We start from the raw sequence: 16,470 nt of genomic DNA on the forward strand, positions 1-16,470 counted from the left end.
ATAATTTAGCATAATATAATGTTTTAAATGTATTACTGTATTTTCCATCTATCCATCGTCTACCGCTTATCCGGGGTCGGATCGCGGGTGCAGCAGCTACAGTAGGGAACCCCAAACCCCTTTTCTGGGCCACATCCGCCAGCTCTGACTGGGGGATCCCGAGGCGTTCCCAGGCCAATGTGGAGATATACTCTCTCCACCAAGTCCTGGGTCTTCCCAGGTGTCTCCTCCCTTCTGGACGTGCCTGGAACACCTCCCTAGGGAGGCGCCCCGGTGGCATCCTCAACCCCTCTCCTCCACGACTATGCCTCAATATCCTGTCCATGAAAATCACAAACAGGATTGGTGATAAAGCGCAGCCCTGGCGGAGGCCAACATCAAGATTGCCTTCTTCCATGTCTGCAACATTTCCAGACTCCGCCCATCCCTGTCACAATCCAGCGCTGAAATCCTGGTTAATGCATTTGTCACAACCCGGATTGACTACTGTAATGCTATCCTCTCTGGCCTACCCACAAAACTACTCAACAGACTCCAAATCATTCAGAACCCGGCTGCCCGGATCATTACCCGCACCAAATTGTCTGACCACATCACCCCCATCCTCATCCAACTTCACTGGCTCCCTGTTCAGCACCGGATTGATTACCAAAACCTTCTGCTCACATACAAAGCCCTCAACAACCTCGCCCCCACCTATCTCTCAGACCTCCTCCAGGAATACACCCCCTCCTGCTCCCTGCGCTCATCCTCAGCCGGACTCCTGACTGTCCTCACCTCCCGCCTTAGCACCATGGGAACCAGAGCTTTTAGCTGCACCGCGCCCATGCTCTGGAATTCTCTGCCCCCACACATCAAACAGTCTGACTCCATTACTCTAAAACACAATCAACTTGCTATCAGAGATCCTCCGTTCACTCCATCACTCCACACTCTGTGTAGGTTTGACTAATTTGATAAACTGTTTGATTGTGTTTCTTTTAAATGCACTGTAAGGCGACCTTGGGTGTCCTGAAAGGCGCCTCTAAATTAAATGTATTTATTTTATTTATCCACTGGGAACGTACAGGGATTGAACAGCCCTCAGAAGTGACCCCCCACCCCATACTCCCGCAGCACCTCCCAAAGTATCATCCGTGGAACCCGGTCATACGCCTTCTCCAGATCCACAAAACACATGTAGACCGGATGGGCGTACTCCCAGGCCCCCTCCAGGATCCTTGCGAGAGTGAAGAGTTGGTCCGTTGTTCCATGACCAGGACGGAATCCGCATTGTTCCTCTTCAATCAGAGGTTCGACTACCGGCCGAACCCTTCTTTCCAGCACCTTGGAGTAGACTTTACCAGGGAGGCTGAGGAGTGTGATACCCCTGTAGTTGGCACACACTCTCTGGTCCCCCTTTTTGAATTGGGGAACCACCAGGTCTGCCACCCCCTAGGCATTGTCCCAGACTTCCACACAATGTTGACGAGGCGTGTCCACCAAGACAGCCCCTCCACACCCAAAGCCTTCAGCAATTCTGGACACATCTCATCAACCCCTGGGGCCTTTCCACTGTGGAGTTGTTTGACTACCTCAGTGACCTCCATGTTTTATATTTGCCCAGTGTATATTTGATTATATCCAGTTTGTTGTTGTGTTGACATGTTTGTTATGTATCATTGATACTCTTCCTGTTAATCCTTCATTGGAAAATATATATAGAATATTATCAAACAACATGTCTGTGGTCCTGAGTATTTATTTGTCACATTTATGTCATGATCTACAACCAAAAGTAATGTAGCCATTCAACCCTGTTACTCTAATTTCAACCCTGTTACTATATAATTTTCTATTAAAATAACCTTAAATAATTTTCTCAGCTCACATCAACACACTCAACCACTTTTTGTGATGGTTTATTATCTGTTTTTCCTAAATACATAACAAAAAAGAATATAATAAAAGGTTCATTTTTCAAAAGTGTTGATGTCTAAATTGTCCTCCAATTCTGGAATGACCCTTGTTTGATTCATAAACGTGGGAACTATTGTGTCCATGAAACCTCTCAGACAACACTTTAAGGTTGTGCACCTCCCACAAAGCTCCCTGTCAGATGCAGCTTTGAGAACACACTTTAGTTTTTGTAACCCGATGTATATTTTTTATTTGTGTCGTGTAAAGTCATATCCACAAAAAAATAAAAAGGGAAAAGGGATATTTATGCATTTGTGGATCCATTTGTAACGTTACACGTGAAATTACTTTTGCACATTAGTGTATGGCTCATCAGCCTATCGTACTTAAAAGTTCTAAAAATATTGTTTTTTGTATTGAAAAAATGCGACTGATTCGAGCATAATCGCCACCCACTATTACAGAGTAATAAGTCCCGTATTGTTGTAAAAAGCATTTCAAAATAATGAATAATGTTTGTCTCCACGGTTTAACTTAAACAGGACTCTTATTTTGAAGTCGGACTGAGTTCCGGTACGTGGCGCGCGAGGTTTGTTTTTGAAGCAGGGGCAACCTAGCTAGCAGACTGACTGACTAATTAAAACTTCTCTAACATTTTGTATAGTGGATTTTTGTCAGCATATTGTCAAGAGTTTCTTCGAGACATGAAAGTCAACACTCTCATACGCGGCCATGGTACGTTAGAATAACTTTACTTCATGTGTAAATCTACTTTTGCTGTCTGGTGGCTTTTTGTGAATGAATAACGTTAGCAGTCTGACATTTTGTGTTTTCTAGACATTGGCATCCAACTATGGCTGTAAATCAAACGTTAGCCCGTGTTACTTTATTGACACTTTGTCCTAAGCAGTTTAACTATTAAGTACTCAAGTTAACGTACTATAATGCAGTTGATTAGCAGCTAACACAAGGCTGGCCATGCCCACACTGGGGAATGTAACTTAAAGCTAACGTCAACTAACTTGGATAAGTTTCTGATTTTTAACATATAACATAAGCTTTGTCTTCTCAGGTGTCACAGGTGCCAAGTGACAAACTTCAGGGATTACATAAATTAACTGTAATGGATTTCACGTTACCCTCAAAAAACATTTACGACACATACAAACATGAAATCTGGAAAGGTACGTCAACAGTCTTCGTCACAATAAAACTTGAATTTACGGATTGTTCGTGTTGCAGGATTGTTGTGATGCATTGCACAGTTGTTCCTAAAGTATTGTGTGCAACCCTTTTTAAATCTAGATGCATAATCAGAAACGCATACTGTTTGTGTAATCACAAAAGACCAACATGTGCTGTGTGTTTGGAGGTTGTGTACTCATTACTAGTCTATACACTGTTTCTCATTTCCCAATTTAGAGCTGGGCCCCCTGGACCCCGACTGGTTTGAGACACTGACAGCTCAAACGTTCACTGATGAGGGAAATTTCTCTGATCAAGATGACCTGTGTGCCAACCAAGAGGGACATTTTAAAACACCTTTTGAAAAAACTGCAGTAGACAGTCAGCTGTTTTCAACCCCGAAGGTTTTCAGACGAAGTCGGGTTGTGTCACCAGAAACTGAGGATGAGCAGTCGTTCACTGGTGAGCAGGGAAATGACTGTTGATGTATTTATGCAGTAATCTAAATTTGCAGAGATCATTTTAAATGAAGTGTTGTAAATTGTAGAAATAGGATTGTGTCTACATCGATGAGCTTTCCTGGTGTTTCATCTAAAAATAATGTTTTACTGTTATGTCCTAGAAAAAGAAACAATGCCATGGATGGCAACACAAAGTCCATATTTGTTTCAAATGTCAAAAGAGGGGTAGGTGCAATAACTGGTCTTTGTAGTCTATATTGTTTAAAGGAAAAATTACATACGTTTTCAAATATTCCAAATTCATTTTTGCATATTTCTTATTTTAATGTTTCTAAATGTCTAAAGCAAAAACAACACATCGATTTATATAACTATTGATGGTAAAGAATTGTTCTTTAAGAAAAGATGAATAAATTCACAACTAAAATCTATTAACATACATTGTTATTCAGTGTTATGGAGCTGTTTTGAAGATAACTTTAGTTACCTGGATAGTCACTGCTGTTGGCAGTTGTTGATTGCGATCGTGCTCTTTATAGTGTTCCAGGTGCGAAATATGGAGGATTCCAGCCTCAAACTCAGACCAGCTTTGGTGAGCTGCACATGTATCTGTATTTCATCTGTTTGAATTACATTTGAAAAAATTATTAATCATCATTTGTTATTTTTTTTTGCTTTTGTCATCTGTACAGATCCGCTTCATACCCCACACAAATCCCTAGTAAGTGTAATCTGTCTTTCAGAAAATGCGGGTATGTGAATGTGCCGTAATGGATAACATTAAGGCTTCCCCTCTTTTTAATAATGATCAGGTCAGCTACGGAGAGCGTATATCTGAAAGTCTCGGAGTACAAATTCATCCTGATATGTCATGGACTAGTTCTCTGAATACCCCACCAGCAGTACCATCCACCCTCATTTTATGTAAGAAAATGGTACAATTAGTTGTTTTAAAAAATAGATATGTGATGATTTGTTAAATAATTATGTCTTCTCAATTTTATAGCTAAAACTGATGAAAGTCCCTGTCCAATGAGTGTGTCTGCAGAAAAAGATGTTGTTGTGAGTACTCTGTCCAACTCAAACATACAGATATCTCTCACATTTGTAGATCTAAAGGTGTTAAAAATGTTCTGCTCATTTTTATTTATTTTATGATCTGTAAAAGAAAGAATATAGTATATTGACACTACAAATGTTTAACCTCACATAGAATTAAATGTGAATCGATGAGGAATCAAGAGGAAGAAGATATGCACATTGATTTCTTTCTTTTTTTCATATATTTTTATTTATTTATTTACTCTTTATAAAGTTTTCAAAGTTGTATCCCAACATACACACATAAAACACGTCATTATAGCACACACACGCATACTTATGCCCTCTTTACGCTGGACACACAATGGCCTCAAATTGCATGACCCTGTGTCTACTACAGGGAGAGGAGTCATGTTCTTGTTGAAGGATTGCTTTCCAACTCTCACTGAAAAGTGATCCAAGACAGTAAACACATGCTATTATAGTAAACATGGCGAATAAGCAGGTGTGGCATTTGAACTAGTTTGATCTCAGTTTTTCTGTTTTTTATCTTTCTCAGTTTGTACGGAAGCTTTTCCCTTCTCTTTCAAATGCATCAAAAGTTGAAGTGGTGTCACCCAAAAACAATGACATACCTACGGTTCAACAAGGTACTGTGTTTTTCTTTTACAGTTTGCTAATACCCAAGATGGTGCACTAGCTCTGAATATGAATTGGAGGACTATGAATTGCAGCGATGCATAATACAAAATTATACTGATGGCTGGTCTGTATTCAACAGGTGCTGTTTCTCCCTGAGGCTGCTCCGAATCCAGAGTCCTACGACTCCCTGCAGAGTTCTGTTTGGAAACAGAAGCTACCAGATGCTATTGAGGATGGAGATATTTGCAGCACAGTAGCAAGTGTTCTTGATGGAGCTGAAAATGTTCTCTCTATATTTTTCAGCAACAGTAGTTCAGCCCTGAGAAAAGTGAAAACGGACAAAATTAAAAGAAAGCAAATCATTCCAACAAGAGAACATGGCTGCAGCTCTACAGACATCTCCTCAACAAACCATGAACAGAGAACAGCTGATCAGGAACCTGGCAGACTTCCCTCATCCCCCCCGGTGAAAACTGGAGATATTGGAATCACCCAGTGGTCTCCGTTGAGTTTATCTAAAATCCCAACTTGTACTGTGGATGCTTCTTGCCGTAATAGTCCTGCTACACAAGTGGAAAACAATATTTTAACAGAACAACTGCGGAGTGATTCTGGTTCTAGCCAGCTAGTCAGGCCACTGATGAAACTATCAGACTCGGGATTTACTAAGAAAAAGAGAACATTTGTTTACACTGCTAAGGCTTCAAAACCGCAAGTTCAAGGAAAAGAAACCCAGTCTCAGAAGATGGACTCATCAGGGATTCCAGATTCTGGTAACACACTTCTCATGCATGTGAAGTGTAACAATGCAATAATACAATCTGTATTAACATGAACAAAAAAAATACAATGAATGAGTTGATCCTTTTTTATAATCCTACTTTTTTTTTCAGGACAAGAAGTTGATAAGAAGCAGTTGGGGAAGGCCATCGATGAAGCAGACTGTTGCACTCTCGGGAAGCATGAGATGCAAAAACAGGGAAATTTCGCTGAAGATAATCTACCTCCCTCTGTACAAGCAAAAGCCCAGGATCTTGAAATGTCGCAGCTTTGCAAAGAATTTGCACAAGACTTCAGTCAAATGCCGTACCCCGGCAAACTGAGTAAAGAAGCAGAGGATACTCCTCAACATGACTTTTCTCCATCAGCTTGTCTGTCAGCCTTGAAAAGAGCTAAGCAGAAAGCAATGCAAGCAAACCTTCACTATGCCTGTAATGGCGTCAGTGACAGTGGATTCCAGTCTGCTGTTGCAGATAGCACTCACATGACTGCATCATCATTTGTTCTTCCCAGCTCTGAGATAAATAGTCAAAGTCAACAAAGGCCTGGCTTTGAAACTGATATCCACAGGATTCCTCCTTTCACATCTGCAAATAAAAGAAATGGCCGAGCACATTTGGATGATCTTTTACAAGAAGCTGAAACGGATGCCAAGCTGTCGACTGCAATCAAGGAAAGCCAGACACTGGGCCCTTTCAGAGAGATTAAGTCGCGTATAGTAAGCCCATCAGCACAACAGCCCAGCAGTGGAAAAGGAACTTGCGATAACATTAATTGCATTGTACTTAATTGTCACGCTCATGGCAGTCTGCCAGAGAAAACGACAGTTTCTCTTCCTTTCATCCATGCATCAGGATTCAAAACAGCTTCAGATAGGGGTATACACATTTCCTCTGCCAACCTGCAGAGAGCCAATTGTCTTTTTGAAGAGGCTGAGGGGGAAAGCACTTTAAGTGACCAGCCCATCAAGTGTACCCATGACACTAAGGATGAAATGAGTCGTGGATCAGTGAAAAATCCATCTAACTCTAACCAGCCACCCTCTTTAAGTGCAAAACATGTGGATACCAGTGGCCTGTTAACAGCTTCACAAAAAGCTGATGTGACTGAGCTGTGCACGCTCTTGGAAGAAGCAGATAGCCAGTTTGAATTTACACAGTTTAAAACTGCAAAGCTAAAACAACATTGTGAGGACAATGCCACCTCTCCCCAACAAGTTGACAAAGAACTTGACCTGGATTTTCTTTCGGGTATAGATTTTGATGACAGTTTTAGTTCTGAAGCTGAAAAGCACCTGGCAGTAACTGTGAGGCACGACAAAATGACCGTAGTTTCAGATGGTAAAACAAATTGTGAAACATCTGATGTCACAAGTAAATCCACAGCGTTGTCATCGTCAAGTGCAATTAAAAATGAAAATTCCTCGACTGAAGTTACGTTTTCCTCTGAAGGCAGTAGCCGTATTCTGTCAAGCCGAACCCAAAGCTGTGCACACAGAAACAAGCAAGCTGGAGAGCCAACATCCTTTTCGTGGTGTGGGATTTAAGACTGCAGGAGGAAATGTTTTGAGAGTTTCAAAAAAGTGTCTAAGCAAAGCTAGAGCTTTGTTTTTAGATTTAGAGGAGAATCTTGTGACTGGTAAAGAACCACCGGACAAGCAAAGAAGCAGAACTGAAGCTAAAACACAACACGAGAGCCCTGTGGGTAATCACAATGGTAACTTGTTGCATCATAAAGCGGATAATTCAAAGTTCACAGATTGTAGTAATGCTACTGTGGGAAAGGTTCAGGACTCTTTTTCCAACGCGAAGGAGTCTGTCTGTTCAGACAAACAGGTCGCAGGAATTAGAGATGAAGATCCTCCGAAAAGCTTTAAAAACAGCAAAATGGACACGATCACATGTCCAAGTGGGTTCCAGATGGCCAGTGGGAAAGGCATTTCTGTCTCAGCAAAAGCTATGCAAGAGGCAGATGCTTTCTTCAAAGACTGTGACGCTGTGGACAGTAACGCTGACATGTCAGAAAAATCTAAAAAGAGGATTGAGCCTGGAAGTGTCAGTCATAAAGAAGCTCTTCCAAAATGTAAAAATGTTAAGATGAAAGTACACTTTTCTGACGAACCAATCAATGACTTTGAACACTTCCATAGAAAACCTTCTTCGACTGCAAAAGCGCTTTCATCTCCCTCATGCACAACATCAGAGAATTTTGCAATGGAAAAAGCAGAGCGTCTTTTGAATGTAATTCATCCACTCGAGGACACAAACAAACAACTAGAACATCAAGGAGATGCTCTAAGAACAGCTCATCTCACCAACAATCAAATGCAGGTTTCAGCACCTAAAAATGGTGGCTTTCAGACGGCCAGTGGAAAAGGAGTGGTCATTTCATCTGCAGCTCTCAAGAAAGCAAAATCGTTGTTGAGTGAATGTGATGAAGTTGAAGATAAAATCGTTGTAAAACCAACTCATTCCAAGATGGCAGTTCGTGGTCCAGCTCCCAGGCATGGTGGATTTCTGGCAGCCAGTGGGAAGCAAGTGACATTGTCAGCTGAGGCCCTCCAGAGGGCAAAGGCTCTCTTCAGTGACGTCAGTTTCAGTGCAGAGATCCCAGCTGTTTCAGACACAAGGAACAGTGACGAGAAACAATGCAATGCTGACAATACAGAGGAAATACATTGTGGTTTCACAACTGCAGGGGGAGCAAAAGTCCACGTGTCACAGACAAATCTGGTAAAAGCAAAACGTCTCTCGACAGAATTTGATGGATCTATTTCAACAAAATCAATGCAAGAAGCAGATGATTTCTTCAAGCACTGTGACCTTATGGATGCTAACGATGGCGTGTCAGTAAAACAAAGGACAAGTATAGCACCTGTGAGTGGAAGTAGCAGCGAGAAGAAAAACCTTTCAAAATGTAAACTAAGATCAAAGAGTAAACCATGAAAAGATGCTGCATCCTGATGATGTGGAGATTCACAAAGCTGTTTTCAATAACGCACCAGCATTCTACCACAGCAGCGTCTTCACGTGGAAACTCTTCTTTGATGACAAAGCCTCTTTCTCCCCCGTTGTGCACAACATCAGAGAACATTAGATCCTCTGCCATCAATGGAGTGAGCAAAGGTGGTGGATTCTGTACATCCAGTGGGGGAAAAGTATCAGCGTCTGATACTTCTATCACAAACGCAAAGTCTCTATTGAATGAAAGTGTTATGTTTGAGGACACAAATGAACAAAAAGAAGAAACCTTTCCACCACAGAACGGTGGATTTCAGACGGCCAGTGGCAAAGGAGTTGCCATTTCATCTGCAGCCCTGAAGAAAGCAAAATCGTTGTTCAGTGAATGTGAAGGAGTTGAGGATAAAACCGGTACACCAACACATTCCAGGATGGCAGTTCCTGCTCCAGCACCCAGGAACAGTAGATTTCTTGCAGCCAGTGGTAAGCCGGTGGCATTTTCATTCGAGGCCCTCGAGAAGGCGAAGGCTCTCTTCAGTGACGTCAGTTTCAGTGCAGAGATCCCAGCTGTTTCAGACACAAGGAACAGTGATGAGAAACGAGGCAATGCTGACAATACAGAGAAAATACATTGTGGTTTCACAACTGCAGGGGGAGCAAAAGTCCACGTGTCACAGACAAATCTGTTGAAAGCAAAACGCCTCTTGACAGAATCTGCTGATGGGGAATGTCATTCAAATTCAACAAGCCCGCATTACACCAATAAGTCAGATCTATCAAAAGTGAAAGATGTGAAAAGAACTTGTAATCTCACCACAGCCAGTGATGACATGCCTACTAAGTTTACAGCCCCTCAGGTAGTTAAATCTTTAACCTCGTTGCAAAAGACTGACCATGAAGATGAAACTTTCCAACATCCAAGTGTACCTGCTTGCAAAGACATGGCACATGGAGATGCATTTAAGTTAAAAGAAGGCACAATTAGCCCAGCAGGGGTGGGCAACCTCCATGATGGCCCTGGAGAGGAAAAGTCAAGTGTGTTGGACTATGAAATAAATCGGACAAATAGCAGCAAGGGATCTAAGGTCAAAAGGCCGGAAGAGTTTTCAGTTCTAAACTTTCAGTCACTTAACCTAAGTGGCTGCACTGAAACCCAGCAGAAGTTCTTTGCCCAGGAAGCTCTTGACTGCACTAAAGCTTTGTTAGATGATGAAAGTCTTTCAATGACTTTAGTAAATGAGCCACTGCAAGAAAACCCAGAATCCAGCTTCAGATCTGTAGAGAAACGAAAAGGAACAGGGAAAAGATCAGTAGAGGACCCAGATATGACTGGTAAGTGTGATTACTCTGAAGTTTAAATGGTATAATTGAAAAATAGTTAAAGTTGCACAGACTAACAGAAGATCAAATTATTTGGAGAACAAAATCTGTAGCTTTTGCAACTTGAGCTAAAGTCTAGACTTTTTTAGCTTCATTGGATAAATTAAATGGATTGTTCCCAGTATTGCAAATAAACCATAACTAACTAAATGCATGAATATTACTTACCTTAAGCTATGACTATCTGATGCAAGAATGACTTTTAACCATCAACGGTTGCCTTACTGTTCCAGGTCAGCCTCCCCTGAAAAGACGATTACTGGAAGAATTTGACAGAACTGTTGATGGTGCAAGAGGTTTAACACTCCACCCAGACAAAAGTTGTCCCAATGGTAAACTACCAGCACTGTAACAAGTTATCTTAAGAATACATATTGTGTCTTTCTGAATGAACTCTTGATGTGATTTCTCTTAATGAAGGTGTAATGAAAGACAGGAGGGTTTTCAAGTACAGCGTCTCTCTCCATCCAAACATCACAAGGCCACACGGGTAAGTTTCCTGTGGATTGTTTGTCCATGTTTTCAATCGGCTGACAAAGGTTGTCCGCTTTGTGTGATGTATTTTTCTTTTTCTTACAGAAATGGAAAAAACTCTGTGGAAACCAGATTGCAAAAGATTACATCAGAACAACCCTCGACCGCAGGAGTCAGCAGATCAGCTCATTCCAAGATGCCAACGTTTGTTCCTCCATTCCTCAAGAATGCGAAGACGGAGAGTCGCAAGACCTCAGTGCTCAAGGACAACTCAGGAACATCTTTTGTATTTGTTCCTCCATTCAAGAAACAAAGAACTATTGTCCAAGAGAGTTCCTCTAAACCACAGGAGGAGGAGGATAAACACCACCGTCTCTTTGTAACGCCTTTAAACAGCAACACTTATGTACCACCCACTAAAAAAACACAGAGCACTACAGATGTAACTGCAAATGCAAACAAAGAAGACATTCAGATGGTGGCCTTGGCTGGCACTACAAATGATATGTTGATGAATATTCAAAACCTTCCTGTTGGCTGTGGATCAGAGGACTCTGCTGCACAGGCATCACATGTGGAGGACACGTCGTCCGGAAGCCCAGGTGCAGCAACCTTTTTGAATGAAGTCAGTATGATGTACTGTAAGTTACTGCATAACATAGATAAATGATGTCTTTATGTTCTACAGACATATTTCAGAATCTTCATAACGTAGAGCTGGCACGAGATGTGCAAGATATGAGGATCGGGAAAAAGAAACGCCAGACCATTCGACCTTTGCCGGGAAGTTTGTTTCTGACCAAAACTTCAGGGGTGTCGAGGATCCCTTTAAAAGCTGCAGTAAATGGAAAACCTCCTGCAAGATACACACAAAAACAGGCAAGGCCACGACTGTGATGTCTGTGGATTTAGTTGTATTTTGTTACACATGAGATCCCTATCATGTAAACTGCTGTTTGACTTGTTCCTGTTGTTGTTTTTCAGCTGTATGGTCATGGAGTTCATCAGCATGTGTATGACATCACCAGTGAGACGGCAGAATCTTTTCGCTTCAATTTACAGCAGTTCATCAGACGGGAAGCATTTATAGACGGAGGTGGTGTGCAGCTCGCTGATGGAGGATGGCTAATCCCCAGGAAGGATGGGACTGCAGGGAAAGAAGAGTTTCATAGGTATTATTTTTTTAGTTTTTGATATTGAGTCAGGCTTTGTAATGTTTGAGAAACCAGGTGCATGTTGGTATCTGCAAACGCAAGCTGATTGTACTGAATGTCATCTTGTTACACTGTCCACAGAGCATTATGTGACACGCCAGGTGTGGATCCGAAACTGATCAGTGAGGGCTGGGTGTACAATTACTACCGATGGATTGTGTGGAAGCAGGCGTCCATGGAAAGATCATTTCCAGAGACAATGGGCAGCCTCTGTCTCACCCCAGAGCAGGTTCTCCTACAACTGAAGTACAGGTAAATAAGATTACAGTTTATCTTGGTTTAATGTGTACCTGTAATTCCAGTTCATTTCATTGTGCACTTGGTGAGACATGCACACATCCCTGAACTAACAATGATTTTACACATCGCCTACTGCCATTTGTGGAGTATTTAAAGGCTGGGTGTTTAAATATTTTTAATGTATTTTTTACTTAAATGCCTGTTATTTCATTTCATGTGCATCAGATATGATGTAGAGGTGGACCACAGCCACAGGCCGGCTCTGAGAAAGATCATGGAAAAGGACGACACGTCAGCCAAAACCCTGGTCCTCTGTGTTTGCGGGGTCGTCTCCAGGGGTCACTCCCCAAATAGACAAAGTTTCGGTGACACCAAGACTCCACAAGGTGCTGATGCCAAGGTTGAAAACCCATCTGCAGTTGTGTGGCTGACAGATGGATGGCATGCAATTAAAGCCCAGCTGGATGAACCTTTGACTGCCATGCTTCACAAAGGTCGAGTGGCTGTTGGTGGGAAGTTGATCATCCATGGGGCTCAGCTGGTGGGATCACAAGAGGCTTGCTCCCCTCTGGAGGCCCCAGAATCTCTCATGTTAAAGGTACCCGAGGCCACAGGCTATTTTATCTGTCAACAAGGCAAAACAATAACAAATTAATTGGCTTATTAATTGTTTATGTGTTTAGATTTGCGCTAATAGCAGCAGAGCCACACGATGGGATACTAAGCTGGGATTTCACAGGGATCCACGGCCATTCCTGCTTCCTGTTTCCTGTTTGTACAGCAACGGAGGACCGGTAGGCTGCGTGGACATCATCATCCTGAGGAGCTACCCCATACAGGTGCGCTTAATCTTGCATAGATTTGTTGCCACTGTTACTCCTGGAAGTTAATGTTATGATATCTTTCGACTGTATGCGTGTCACATTTTCCAGTGGATGGAGCGGAAACCAGATGGAGGCGTCGTGTTCCGTTCTGTTCGTGCAGAAGAGAAGGAGGCGAGACGATACAACAGCCAGAAACAAAAAGCTATGGAGATCCTATTTGCCCAGATTCAAACAACATGTGAAAAGGAGGACAAAGGTAGGAATCGTGTTTTTAGAATGTTATGTACAGGTTGAAATGGAATAAATTTGAACAACATTTGCCATCTTGTGGTGCCCCAGTAGCTCACCTGGTAGAATGGCTGAGTCCTTACCGCAGGGACCCGCGTTTCGAATGCGACCCGCGGCGCTTTTCTGCATGTCATCCCCTCTCTGTCCCCCCCCTGGTTATCTTCAGCTGTCCTGTCAATCTTCAGCTATACTAATGAAAATAATCTAAAAAAACAAAGTTGTCCTTTTCAGCTAATAACAAACCTCAACGTAGAAGACAGACAATCAGTCGTCAGGGTGTTGCAAGTCTTCAAGATGGAGAGGAGCTCTTTGAAGCAGTGGGGGATGACCCAGCCTACCTCGAGGTGATAACAAGTTTACTTTACACATTGTTGACCTAATTTCTCTTATGAATAGAGTTTTAATTTCACAGCTGTTTTACTCTCATGTCCAAGGCTCATTTGAGTGAACAGCAGTTGGAGACTCTACGTACCTACAGGTGTAGTCTGATGGAGAAGAGGCAGGCTGAACTGCAGGATCGCTACCGACGAGCTTTAGAAAATGCGGAGGAGAGCGACGGTAGCTGTCCCAAGCGAGACGTTACACCTGTGTGGAGACTCTGCATTGCCGACTCCATGGATCAACCAGGCAGTGGTGGGTCTTTTTATTCGTATTCCTTTTTTAGATGGACTATGGTGACTTTAATGTATGTGCTACTGTGTTTTCAAATACTGATTTTAAAATGATGTTTTTTTTTAGTTTACCAGCTCAACTTCTGGCGACCTTCTTCGGATCTTCAGTCTTTACTGAAGGAAGGCTGTCGATACAAAATCTATAATCTCACCACTTCAGATGGAAAGAAGCATGTTGGGAGCACAACTGTTCAGCTGACGGGGACAAAGAAAACACAGTTTCAGGACCTGCAGGTACTGTAGAGACTATCAGACTCAGTGTGCAGGTACATCAGTGTGTAGAAATAATTTATAGTACCTAATATTTGTTTTATCTTCCAGGTTTCTCAAGAATGGCTATCAACACATTTTCAACCGAGGGTCTCTACCCATTTTGTGGATCTTCAAAACCCAGAATTCCAGCCGCTGTGTGGAGAAGTTGATCTCGCAGGATATGTCATCAGTATCGTAGATGGACAGGGTAGGACTTTTTTTTTCTTCTTCTTAACGTTTCTGATGTAACTTTATCGTTCACTAAATGATTGTGCTTTCAAACACAGGTTTCTCTCCAGCATTTTATCTGACGGATGGGAAACGGAACTTTGTTAAAGTGCGCTGTTTCAGCAGCTTCGCTCAGTCTGGCTTGGCAGATTTTGTTAAACCACGTGTCCTGTTGTCTCTGAGCAACCTGCAGCTGAGAGGTCAGTCCACATCTCCCTCTCCTGTTGTGTACGCTGGAGATCTGACCGTCTTCTCAACAAACCCCAGGGAAGCTCATCTGCAGGAATCCCTCAGCCAACTCAGAAAACTGGTCCAGGTACAGTGTGAAAATCCCAAACCTATAAAGCAGCTGACATGCTTCAAATATAGTATTTAAAATTCATTCACACTTACTTTGATCAGCATTCTATAAAGCACAGATGCAAAACGATGTAGTTGTTTCCCTTACCTTTCTCAATCTCCTTGGTTTGGATACAATAAAATGTTGAATAGAACTTGAAAATGACATTTTCATCTTCTGTTTTCAGGGTCAGGAGAACTTCTTTCATATTGCTGAAGAGAATCTTTCATACTTAGTTAAATCTGATGGTCTGAGGTCCGTCTCCTCTGCAGCTCTGCAAACACGAACCTCAGCTTTCACACCGGTCAGAGGACAAGACACAAAAACAAATGTGAGTTCATGTACTTGCATTTCAATGCATTTGCTGTTATCATATGTGTAATCACTTCATATTGATAAAAAAAAAAAATGTATCCTTTCATGCAGGTGACATCTCAGCAGCTAGTCAGAAGTGTTGGATCCTTCACACCTGTCTGCAGGAAGCCTCCTGCAGCAAACTGTTCTACGGAGAAAGACCCCAACAGCCTGAAGAGGAGGAGAGCTCTGGACTATCTGTCTCGCATCCCATCTCCCCCTCCTCTCTCCGAAATGGGCTCAGTGGCTTCTCCATGTGTAAAAAAGACATTCAACCCTCCTCGGAGGTCTGGGACTGGGACACCTAGCACTTTAAAAACTGTACAGACTCCAGCTCACAAACCTGTCAATTCACCAGTGGAGGATGAATGGGTGAATGATGAGGAACTGGCTATGATTGATACTCAGGCATTGCATGTTGGTGATTTACTGTAGGTATATATCATAACACTGTATGATGACCATCACACTAATACTTTTAAATAAAACTTTAACTGTACAAATGACTGAACGTAAAGGTGTAAGCCTGCATATGGCACATATTCTGTGGTTGTTTGAGTCCTGTTTAAGAGGTGAAATCTCTTTAGATTAGTAAAATCAAGTCATTGCTTCATACTGATCTACATTATTCATTATACATTATTAGTCTGTTTTTATCTGTAAAGTTCAGTAAGTTGAACAGAAATTCAGATTTGCATTCCTGCAGTTTAGCTTCATGATCCCCTATTTCTTCTGATTTAAGAATAATTAAGTGAGGGCTGATCAGGGAGTCTACAGTCACACCTGTAGAAAATGACATGCGTAGTTGTTTTTTTCTAAGTGAATTCTAAATAACGCACGTATACTGTATAGGACAGTGCAATGTTGAACAAACTCAGTCTCATGATTGTTATTTTAGGACAAAAAATTTGAGCTACTTAAAATAGTTATTATGGTCTGCTTTGAAAACAAACAGGATTCTCCATCATTTTAATAATAAAGTTGCCAACTAGTAACAAAAGATTGATAAGATAAGGTGCACCATTGCTTGAGGGGAAATTCAGGTGTTGCAGCAGCAAAATTACAAATAAGTACAGATAAATAGGGAAGTAAAACCTAAAAAGAAGAGGTGTATACACCTGGAATAAGAATGGACATTTAAAAAGAAAAACTCATGTCAACTATGACACAAATTAACAAAGTATGAAAATGTTATGTGTGTTCAGTCCCAAAAAAGGGCTATCATAGAAAATTGGCA

At 41.8% G+C, this 16,470-nt stretch overlaps 3 protein-coding genes across 3 annotated transcripts; all 3 read left to right on the top strand.

Annotated features, from left to right (window-relative positions):
- The first annotated feature begins 2,483 nt into the window (after window positions 1-2,483).
- On the top strand, window positions 2,484-5,515 carry LOC115017605 (breast cancer type 2 susceptibility protein homolog). The gene is made up of 10 exons (XM_029446228.1): window positions 2,484-2,634; window positions 2,972-3,083; window positions 3,322-3,546; window positions 3,707-3,770; window positions 4,085-4,137; window positions 4,238-4,266; window positions 4,358-4,469; window positions 4,552-4,607; window positions 5,146-5,236; window positions 5,368-5,515. Exons 1-10 carry the CDS (start codon window positions 2,632-2,634, stop codon window positions 5,382-5,384), a joined length of 762 nt encoding a protein of 253 aa, XP_029302088.1. The 5' UTR covers window positions 2,484-2,631; the 3' UTR covers window positions 5,385-5,515.
- Window positions 5,516-5,733: 218 nt separating this feature from the next.
- LOC115017603 (uncharacterized) lies at window positions 5,734-7,686 on the top strand. The gene is made up of 2 exons (XM_029446225.1): window positions 5,734-6,001; window positions 6,122-7,686. Exons 1-2 carry the CDS (start codon window positions 5,869-5,871, stop codon window positions 7,552-7,554), a joined length of 1,566 nt encoding a protein of 521 aa, XP_029302085.1. The 5' UTR covers window positions 5,734-5,868; the 3' UTR covers window positions 7,555-7,686.
- A 1,264-nt stretch (window positions 7,687-8,950) lies between these two features.
- Window positions 8,951-15,729, top strand: brca2 (BRCA2 DNA repair associated). The gene is made up of 17 exons (XM_029446224.1): window positions 8,951-10,300; window positions 10,582-10,680; window positions 10,769-10,838; window positions 10,928-11,424; window positions 11,511-11,701; window positions 11,807-11,994; window positions 12,118-12,288; window positions 12,502-12,874; window positions 12,960-13,115; window positions 13,209-13,356; window positions 13,620-13,732; window positions 13,823-14,021; window positions 14,127-14,293; window positions 14,381-14,519; window positions 14,599-14,855; window positions 15,067-15,210; window positions 15,306-15,729. Exons 1-17 carry the CDS (start codon window positions 8,971-8,973, stop codon window positions 15,666-15,668), a joined length of 4,605 nt encoding a protein of 1,534 aa, XP_029302084.1. The 5' UTR covers window positions 8,951-8,970; the 3' UTR covers window positions 15,669-15,729.
- The last annotated feature ends 741 nt before the right edge of the window (window positions 15,730-16,470 follow it).

The sequence above is a fragment of the Cottoperca gobio genome, chromosome 13 (assembly GCF_900634415.1).
Source record: "Cottoperca gobio chromosome 13, fCotGob3.1, whole genome shotgun sequence".
Lineage (NCBI taxonomy): Eukaryota > Metazoa > Chordata > Actinopteri > Perciformes > Bovichtidae > Cottoperca > Cottoperca gobio.

Coding starts and splice junctions, on each gene's coding strand:
- LOC115017603 (XM_029446225.1), top strand. CDS start 5,869: ATGAAACTATCAGACTCGGGATTTACTAAGAAAAAGAGAACATTTGTT. Junction 6,002..6,121: donor ATCAGGGATTCCAGATTCTG/GTAACACACTTC, acceptor TTTTTTTTTCAG/GACAAGAAGTTGATAAGAAG.
- brca2 (XM_029446224.1), top strand. CDS start 8,971: ATGATGTGGAGATTCACAAAGCTGTTTTCAATAACGCACCAGCATTCT. Junction 11,702..11,806: donor CAAGATACACACAAAAACAG/GCAAGGCCACGA, acceptor GTTGTTTTTCAG/CTGTATGGTCATGGAGTTCA. Junction 12,875..12,959: donor CAGAATCTCTCATGTTAAAG/GTACCCGAGGCC, acceptor TTATGTGTTTAG/ATTTGCGCTAATAGCAGCAG.
- LOC115017605 (XM_029446228.1), top strand. Junction 4,267..4,357: donor ATACCCCACACAAATCCCTA/GTAAGTGTAATC, acceptor AATAATGATCAG/GTCAGCTACGGAGAGCGTAT. Junction 4,608..5,145: donor CTGCAGAAAAAGATGTTGTT/GTGAGTACTCTG, acceptor TATCTTTCTCAG/TTTGTACGGAAGCTTTTCCC.